This window comes from Calidris pugnax, unplaced genomic scaffold, assembly GCF_001431845.1.
Source record: "Calidris pugnax isolate Ruff unplaced genomic scaffold, ASM143184v1 scaffold262, whole genome shotgun sequence".
NCBI lineage: Eukaryota > Metazoa > Chordata > Aves > Charadriiformes > Scolopacidae > Calidris > Calidris pugnax.
The window spans coordinates 5,571-14,651 of NW_015091043.1; the positions used below are offsets into that span (position 1 = coordinate 5,571).

Genomic DNA, 9,081 nt, shown 5'->3' on the forward strand with positions numbered 1-9,081 from the left:
GGAAGCGGCAGCGTGCGGGTCTGTCTGCTGCACCGGGAGTGCCCCGCGGGCCGTGCGGGGTCGCCGGTGGCCGCACGGAGCGGAGGAGGAGGAGGAGGAGGAGGAGGGGTGGCCCGCCGGGGCTCGGAGGTGCGGTGACCGCGGTTCCTTTGCGGGAATTGGGGGGGACGGGGGGTCTCCGGTCCCGGGAGAAGGTGCCGGGCGGCCCCTCGCCCCGCAGAGGGACGGCGGAACCGCCCCGTCCAGGAGGACCCTTTCCCTCACCGGGGGAAGCCATCACCGCTGCCTCTGCTCGCAGGGCTGTGAGTGTTTTGGAAAAAGATGTCAGAAGGGCAATGCGAAGTTAAGGAGCTTCATGTAGACCACTTAAAAGAAGTTCACGTTGATGGAAAAGAGGGGGGTATCCCGTGTAACACGATATAGGATCAACATGCCCACTTGTGGATACACCTATTTGTCGGTGTCCACGTATGAAAATCACAAGAGGTAAGACAACAATCTACAGCCACCTCTTCCTCTCTTCTGTGGTCTGACATCTGGTTTGGGCCACACTTTGAGGGGATGAAAAACGACTAACAAGATGCCAAAGGAAAAAGATACTAAAATGCAAAACATTTTTATGGACTGGAACTAAACCCAGCATACCCCCCCTCTCTTGACTCCAGCAGCCACATGTTCTGATCTTACCTCTCGGGTTTTTTCCAGTCAGAAGAAATACTGTGTTTACTGTAGACCACCAGGGGCTGAGGTGGCTGTTCAGAGAATTTCACATGGAAAATCTCAAAGCGTGTTGTGCATGGGGGGGACAATCCTCACCGACCACCCTGGGGAACGTGGAGAGGGTCCCATCACATCTTCTGCGGTGTGTTTGTGCAGGCTGGAGACACTGAGACACGGGAGGGGAGGCACAGGAGAGGAGGTCGGGGAGCTCTGTGGCCCCAGGTATCCCGAACTCACGCCTGATCCAAGGTCATTTATTGCAGCTGGAACCAGGACTAAGAGTCTCTGGGCTGAGCTCTGTGCTCATGAAGCCCACCCAGGTCTCGATCCAAGAAGATGCTCTGCTGGAGAAGCCAGCAGTGGAACCATAAAGAGGAATTCTCATACAATATTATCGATGCACAGAATAAGGGATTGCATTTCTGCAATTTTTATCATTCCAGATTAAGGAGGGATCATTTAACGTCCAAAAATCAGGAATTTGCGGGTGGGTTCTAGACAATGATTTTGGTCATTCAGTGGTCATACGTGACTCATTGAAACTCAAAGTAAGAAAGAGTTGACTTGTGTAGGTTTTCAGCTTAGAAGGAGTGATCAGGATGAGAAATTGTTAAAATATCTTGCTCAGACATTTTCACACGGAATACCTTTTTCCTTTAAAAATGCTGTTACAGGTACCAGAAAGTGACCTATAATAAAAATGTATAAAGGCTAACATAAAAGGAAATGTTCAGAATGTGTCTCCGTGTTTTTGCTGGGGTAAGTCTACTTCACCATATTTTCAGTTTACAAGTATTTCTTCAAGTGCTGCCTTTTCACGGTGATTTAGGATGGGAATACTTTTGGCCACAAAAAATTGTTCTGGTCAGAAAAGCCCTTCTTTGTTCCTAGTCCACCATGGTCATTCTGTTTCTTCTGCTTGGTCACAGCATTGGAGTAAAGCAAGAAATCATTGTAAACAGAAACTCCTTTAACACCAGGTGCCCTCTCCCAACCTCAGATCAATCACACGATGTGCAATTAAACTGTCATCCTAAGACACAGGGCTACAGGGACGAGAAAACGCTGAAACCCAAACCCCAACAACCTTAAGAACTGACAGGGGTTCAAATTTGCCACACATTTATGACACCTGCATTTTGCCTCACAGTTTTGATATTGCCAGCCGTTTGCAGGGGCTGTATGTGTTACGCTGGAGGAATGCTCTGTCCTTCATCAACGGACCTCTTTTCTGTTTCCCAGTGTTTCTGCAGGAGGAGGGAAGGGCATGTCCACCCCATCATGAGCCTGGTGCTTCCCTCTGCTGCGCAGCCAAGACAAAGCACGGGTGTGCAGAAACTGTCTCCTGAGGTCCTGGTCTACTGAAATGTTTCTGTGGGCCCCTCTGGAGTGTGCCGCCCTGGCATCAACACTGTGTGTAAGATAAATCTTATAAAAAGATCCATGGTAGATGGGTGAGTCATTTTATGCTAAGAAAAATATATAAATTTTCATTTTAGACAATTAAATATTAGTCACAGTTAAATGTCTTTGGGGAATATTTGCTGTTGCCAGGAATTTTCTGCTTTTCCCACTCCCCTCTTCCTCAACATACACCACCCATGAAATGCCTAGTTTTGCGTTGCATCCTGGAAGAATCTTTGCTTGGGGTTTTTTCCAGAAAGCTTTGATGTTTATCTGGGAAATCGGGAGATGCGGGATGGACCTCGCTGGTTCCACTTCTCATTTTTTGTGCTTTGTAACTGGTGGTGGCTGAGGCAGCGAAGGTTTGGCAACGGGATCCGCTGTGAGCTGGGTGTGTCTTGGGAAGCAATTAAGAGTAAGGAAACACTGGCACCCACCAGCCTGGAAGTAGGGGATGATTTATGGCGCTGCCTGGTGATGCCAGGGCTTTCTGAGTTTGTTCTGCTGTTGTGACAGCTGCTACGGAGAGGAGAGGATGGTTTTGGCCAAGGTGAGGGAAACTGAAGAGGCTTCCTGAGGCTCAGGGTGTCCTGAAATTCTCTGGTTGGTGTGTAGGTTTGAGGTGCAAAACAGAGACATTGGAGCCAGAGCATCCATCTGTTCCTCTGCCGGGAAAGCAGAACCGAGAGGGCTATGGAGGAAGCTCTGACTCTCACGCCTTGCTTAGGGTGAAGTCAATCCTTCCTGATTTCCTGGAAACACATCAAGGTGTTGTTTCCCACACAGTTCATGGGACGGGGGGAAGATGAAGATGGGTTCATGGGTAAACAGAAGATGGTGTTAAGAAATTCCTTCCTGTCTCAGAACTGATTGTTTCTGCTTGATTTCAGGTTGCCCCTCTATGAAACCCAAATGTTTCAGGGACACAGGCAAAAAGGTGACAAAGCATTTCCTGAGCTGGGGAGAGGTAAACATGACTTCACCTGGGGAACAGCTTCTCTGCACCGTGCTGGGATGAGATCCCTTAGCAGGGACATTTGGTATACGTGTCTGTTTTCACACCTCGTATGAAAGAAGCTGGGCTCCTTGGACACAGCCAAAGCAGGAAAGAATATGTGTTATGGAGCAGTGTTCAAAATGCTGTTTTCTGGGAGAAAACCAATCAGACCTCTACAAAGGAGCACGCTGCTGTGATTCCTTCTGCCGTCTAACAGGCCAGCAGGAGACACCTCTTGTGCACCCTCTAGTGGAAGTTCTCCACAACTACACCGTCACAACCCAGAGACCATGTGCAGCAGGGACAATGGCTGTGATACTCACCCCCTTCAAATAGCACTGAAACTCTCTCCTGGCCTGTCCCTGTGCCCAGATTGTTGTCATTTTAAGGACAGGATCTTTTAACTATCCCTAGAAGGGTTCCTGCTCCTTAGGGGAGGAAAAGGTTAAAAAAAAGGCCAATCACATATCTCCTCCGGTCAGGGACTTCTGTGAGCATCCTTGGGGACGAGGATCTCCTGTGCCACTGGCAGTCACGTGGACTGACCCTGGGTTGTCCTGTCCAGCCACCTCTTGTTTACAGGCAGGATGGGATGGGTTTGTCTAAGGAGATTTGCATTTCCACTATGTACAGAATTTATGGAGCCCTGGAATACTCGGTTCTCCTACTTGTCTCTGCCAGGGTTAAATCTCTGTAAGATGAGGCTCTTCCTTCGCAACTGTGCATTTCCATTCCTACCTGATTTTTCACAAATTTGGAAATATACTATGTAGCAATTTTAGAATCATACAATCATTCAGATTAAGACCTTTAAGGTTATTGAGTCCAACCATGAACCTAACACTGCCATGTCCATGCCCCTAAGTGCCACACCTATGCCTCTTCTAAACACCTGCAGGGATGGTGACTCAACCACTTCCCTGGGCAGCGTGTCCCAATGCTTGACAACCCTTTTGCTGAAGAAATTTTTCCTGCCTTTTGCTCTGGTGTTTGGAGCACACAATACCACTGGATGTCAAGACATATGTCAATAGGGACAGAAAGAAGGGAGGAAGAGAGGAGAAGAGGGAGGGGGGAGAGAAAGAAGAAAAGTGAGGGAGAAAGAAAGGGAAGGAGGAAAGCAAGGAAAGAGGGAAGGAAGGAAAAAAGAAAGAAAGAAAGAGAGGACAGGAGGGGACAGAGCAGGGAAAGAAGCCTGCGTGCTGGGTTTGGGAAGCTTGAGAAGTGCCCAGCCTGCTCCACATGGACAAGTGCTGTTCCGTCACCTGGGATGCAGGTGGCCTTTGTTGGCTGCTGTCCCCAGCAGGGGGGAGGGAGGGACAGGGAAAGAAACCTGCATGTTGGGTTTGGGAAGCTTGAGAAGTGCCCAGCCTGCTCCACATGGACAAGTGCTGTTCCGTCACCTGGGATGCAGGTGGCCTTTGTTGGCTGCTGTCCCCAGCAGGGCTCTGCTGTGTAATCTCCACATGGCAGCTGTAATTCACACCAGAATCCACTCCCTCTAACGCATATTGGCACACCCATGTATGGCGGGATAAGTTGTGCCCCTCATTCCAGAAGAGGTCTGGATGTATTGAAATGCCATGGAAAAAACCCCAGCCTATTGTAATGTACAGGTTCCACTCCCATAAACAGCCCCAAGGCCATGGGTCCCCCTGCAGCCTCCCATCTTCTCCCCAACAAATCCTGCTGCAGCCGCTCACCCACAGCACAGCCGGTGCCGAGGGCAGAGTGGGCAGGAGGGGAAGCTGGTTTGGCCACAGGTCCCATGGGGACCCAAGTGGCCATCACCCCTGCTCTCTGCTGTCTGCCCCTGTGGCCCCCGCCTGGTCCCAGTGACACCAGAGCCATCCCCAGCTCTGACCACTGGGATGGAGCCCCCTTGTAGCCCTGGACCCTGCTGTGGGGTGTCGGTGTGGGGACAGTGAGGAGAGGTTGCCCCAACCCCAGGTGTGCCTGAGGGCCCTGTCAGGGGCTGCCTCTCCCAGCTGGGTGCAGTGGGATGCACGCCAGAGGCTGGAGGACTCCCACCGCTGGCAGGAAGGACCGGTGTGTAAACGGGGAGGGTGATCAAGCTCTTCTCCCAGGGACAGCTCGCCAGCGTGAAGCACTGCCCCGGCTGGGAGTGGAGGTCTGTGGTTGCCACCCTGGGCAGAGGGACCTGCCACTGCTGCTTCCCCCAGCTCCTCGTGGGGCTGGGAGACTGCGGGGCTGCTGGAGGAGGCTGGGCAGGGGCCAGGAGTGCCTTCCCTCAATCTTTCTCTTCAGGGCTGCTCTCAACCCTTTTGCTGCCCAGCCTAGAGTTGTTCTTGGAATGGACTAAGGTGCAAGCCCTTGCGCTTGGCCTGGCTGAACTTCATGAGGTTCACACGGGCCTACCTCTCAAGCCTGTCCGGGTTCCTCTGAATGGAGTCCCTTCCCTCCAGCATGTCAACCGCGCCACACAGCTTGGTGTCGTCAGGTGAGGGTGCAGTTGCTGAAGGTACACTCAGTCCCACTGTCCATGTGTCCAACAGCGCTTCTCCCAGTACTGACCCCTGAGGAACACCACTCATCACTGGTCACCATTTGGACATCGAGCTGTTAACTGTGGCCATCCAGCCAGTGCTCCATCCCCTGAGTGGTCCATCTGTCAAATCCATGTCTTTCCAATGCAGAGGGTAGGATGTTGTGTGGGACAGTGTCAACTGCTTTGCATAAATCCAGGGAAATGACGTCTGTTGCTCTCTGCTTATCTACCAAGGCTGTAAGACCACTGGAAAGGTCCACCAAATTTGTCAGGTATGACTTACCCTTGGTCATCTCCTTATTTTCCACGTGTTGTAGCAGAGATTCCAGTATTTCCTCCATGACCTTGACAGGCACAGAGGTGAGACTGAGTGGCCTGTAGTTCCCCAGCTCTTCCTTTTTAGCGTTTTTGGAAGTGGGGGTTATGCTTCCCCTCCTCCAGTCAGTGGGAACTTCTCCAGGCCACCACGACTTCTCAAATAGCATGGAAAGCAGCTTAGCAACTTCATCTGCAGAAGAATATCATGTACTTCTTTTTCACATGTATAACCCATTTGCTGAAACCAGAGCCTGAATAATCAGGATGCCTCTACCATTTTCTTACCTTTGCACCTGAATTTGGGCAGCATGGAGGGCCCTGAACACTGTCAACATCTGAAAGAGTGTGGCAGATGGGATGCCATAGCAGTTTTGGGTCAGTTTTGTTTCACCTGTCCTGTCCCCTTCTCCCCACAGGTGCCAAGCCTCCATGGGGAAAACAAGCGAGTCAGCTGGCCCTGACTGCCACAGCAACAAGGATAAACAAGAGCATCTCGCACTCAACAGGATGTTGGCTCTGCTCCACCCCAAACCACCACACTTCCTAGAAAGAATATGGAACTTAACCACTGATAAGAGGATACATAGATTTTGGAGAGACAACATTAGGACACCCTTTCAAATGCTGCCATTTGATGTGGCTTAAGAGTGTGTGTTTGAATCCGTAACGCAGGAGAAACGTTTTCCTCAGTACACGAGTTGACCGGATCCACTGTACACCTGCTCCAGAGCGGTGGTTCTTTGCAGTACTAGGGTCCACCTGGACGCATTTGCCTTGAACCCAGGATGGTAAGGAAACTCCCTGGCTGTACAACTATCCTGTTCCCCACAGGTCCTCTTTGGCTGACAGTGTTCTCTGCGATTCAGAGGAGCACCTTGGTTCTGTGTTCTTTGCCCCTGGTTCACTCAGCAAGTTAGGAACGTGGACAGTGGATAACAGACCATGCCACAGGACCACAGAAGAGCTCAGGTCCAAAGGAGCCTTGGGAGGCCTCTGGTCCAACCTCCTGCCCAAAGCAGGGTCAGACGTGGGCTCGCACCAGGGGATCCTGGGCTATTGCCAGATGGGGCTTGAAACCCTCCAGGCATGGAGATGGCAACCTGCCCCACTGCCATACTGCCCTCATGGGGAAGGGTGGTCCCTGGTCTCCCGCCTGAACTCCCCAGTTTCAGCTGTTGCTGTGCAACAGGGGACGGATGGCCCACTGTGACATCACTGTGTCACGGAGGGTGATGGAACCCCGTGGTGGATTGCGACCTCATGTCCCTGGCTGCTTATCTTGGGGCGCCGGCAGAGCCTGGGCCAGCCTGGCTCGTGCCTGGACTCCTGCCGAGCGTGCCTGCCAGGCGTGGAGGGGCGAGCGAGGCTTCTCCTGGTGCTGGGTGGTGCTTTGGGGGCTGCCATCGGCAGCTCTCGGGGCCTGTCCCGGAGCCACCCGCTGTGTTTCCCCGGCCCTGCCTGCTTCAGGCAGCCGGACACCGCGGGACGCACTCACGCAGTGGAGGTGAGCTGTGGGGGCAACATCCCCCTGGGCTGGCGGTGGGGTGGGTCATGGGCCTTGGGGTGCCAGCAGGGTGTCTTTCTCCAGGGACTTGGGCACATCTTCCTGGCACAGCAAATGAGCATGGCCTCTCTCCATTCCGCAGTGCTCAACACCCTTTGGCAGAGCTGTCACCAGGGAGGAGGAGCAGCTTCTCAGCCTCAGCTCTCCCCATCCTGCCGTGGAGCACAAACATGGCCACCCAGACAGAGTGGAGCTGCCCCATCTGCTGCGGTACTGAAGATGGCATCGCCCATGTGACCCCCTGTCACCACCAGTTCTGCCTGGGATGCATCATACGGTGGGCAGAAAGGACATCAAATTGCCCACTCTGTCGAAGACCCATCGAGGAGGTCAAGTTCTCCATGCGGGGAGAAGACGACTATCTCAAGTGTGTCCTCGCGTCCTCAGAAGAGTCACCACAGGACAACAGCCAAGCAGGCAGAAGAGCTCCCAGATTCCCAACCAACAGCAGCCTCCATCAGGCTGCTCCATCCCCTCCGTCCTCTCCACAGGAGCCGGTGTTCCAGGAGGAGCAGGGGGCCGCTGGGACAGAGGCCAGGGATACCAGGAGTGGCCTCCTGCCCAATGTCTGGGCAGAACTTTTCCGGCGATACAAGCCTCTCCTCAACCCTGTGCTGCCCTGGCTTCGTCGGCAGCTGGAGGCAATCTTTGGGGAGCAGTGGTGGCTGGCCGCTGGAGCAGAAAGCCTGTTCCTGCACACCCTGTGCTTCCACGGGCTGGATGAGGAGGCCATTGTCCAGCAAATGGAGCCTAGCCTGGGAGCACATGCAGAAGCACTGGTCCATGACTTCATCACCGTCATCATGCGTCGGTGCAGTGTGGGGGCCTGGAGGATACTGCACTACCTTGCTGCTGGGGAGCAGGATGACAGCCATCCAGCCAACTCCAGCTCCAGCAGCTCCAGCTCCACCAGCTTCAGTAGCTCCCAAGAGGAGACTTCCAGTCCCCACCCAGCCTCCTCCAGCAGCCCTGCAGACTCTCAAGTGCACCCCAGCACGTTGGAGGCCGCTCTGCAGAGGGCTTTCCGCCGCCCTCCATCCATGCCTGTCCCTGTGGAGCAGGAGCAGCCCCAGGAAGAGCCGGAGGAGGCGGTGGCAGGTCCCTCTGCCCAGGGCCGCAGCTCCAGACCCTCCGCTCCCAGCCGGGGCAGGGGCCGCTCACGCAGGGGGCCTCGGCGGCCCCCAGAAAGAAGGGCCTCCAGCCCTCAGGACTGTCCCCAGCCCCCCAAGAGGCCGCCCCGCCGGCGGCACTAGCTGGGGATCCAGCAGCCCTGCATTCCGGACAAAGGAAATAAAATTCCATTTCCCTGACATGGTGGCTGGGTCCTGCTTTCTGACCCTTCTCCTCCTGCCTCTCCATCCACCCTGCAGCCCACCACAGGGGGCACCACCCTGCTGGGGGCATGGCCATGGGCCTCCATAGCCCCTGGGCCTGTCGGCGGCACCTCCTCCCCTACAAATCCTGCTGCAGCCGCTCACCCACAGCACAGCCGGTGCCGAGGGCAGAGTGGGCAGGAGGGGAAGCTGGTTTGGCCACAGGTCCCATGGGGACCCAAGTGGCCATCACCCC

The 9,081-nt window shown here is 54.1% G+C and overlaps 1 protein-coding gene and 1 long non-coding RNA gene across 4 annotated transcripts; both read left to right on the forward strand.

Moving 5' to 3' along the window:
- The first annotated feature begins 150 nt into the window (after positions 1 to 150).
- LOC106896407 lies at positions 151 to 3,902 on the forward strand. 2 transcript variants are annotated; one of them, XR_001413628.1, is made up of 3 exons: positions 151 to 1,479; positions 1,963 to 2,174; positions 3,015 to 3,902. It is a non-coding gene; the product is annotated as an uncharacterized LOC106896407 (long non-coding RNA). The 2 variants fall into 2 exon arrangements; XR_001413627.1 differs by having other exon boundaries at positions 151 to 2,174.
- A 547-nt stretch (positions 3,903 to 4,449) lies between these two features.
- On the forward strand, positions 4,450 to 8,822 carry LOC106896406 (E3 ubiquitin-protein ligase Topors-like). Of its 2 annotated transcripts, XM_014956390.1 has the most exons (4): positions 4,450 to 5,902; positions 6,365 to 6,736; positions 6,817 to 6,968; positions 7,595 to 8,822. In XM_014956390.1, the coding sequence occupies exons 2-4, from the start codon at positions 6,734 to 6,736 to the stop codon at positions 8,763 to 8,765; spliced, it is 1,326 nt and encodes a 441-aa protein (XP_014811876.1). In that variant the 5' UTR covers positions 4,450 to 5,902; positions 6,365 to 6,733; the 3' UTR covers positions 8,766 to 8,822. The 2 variants fall into 2 exon arrangements, with proteins under 2 accessions (XP_014811876.1, XP_014811877.1); XM_014956391.1 differs by lacking the exon at positions 6,817 to 6,968.
- The last annotated feature ends 259 nt before the right edge of the window (positions 8,823 to 9,081 follow it).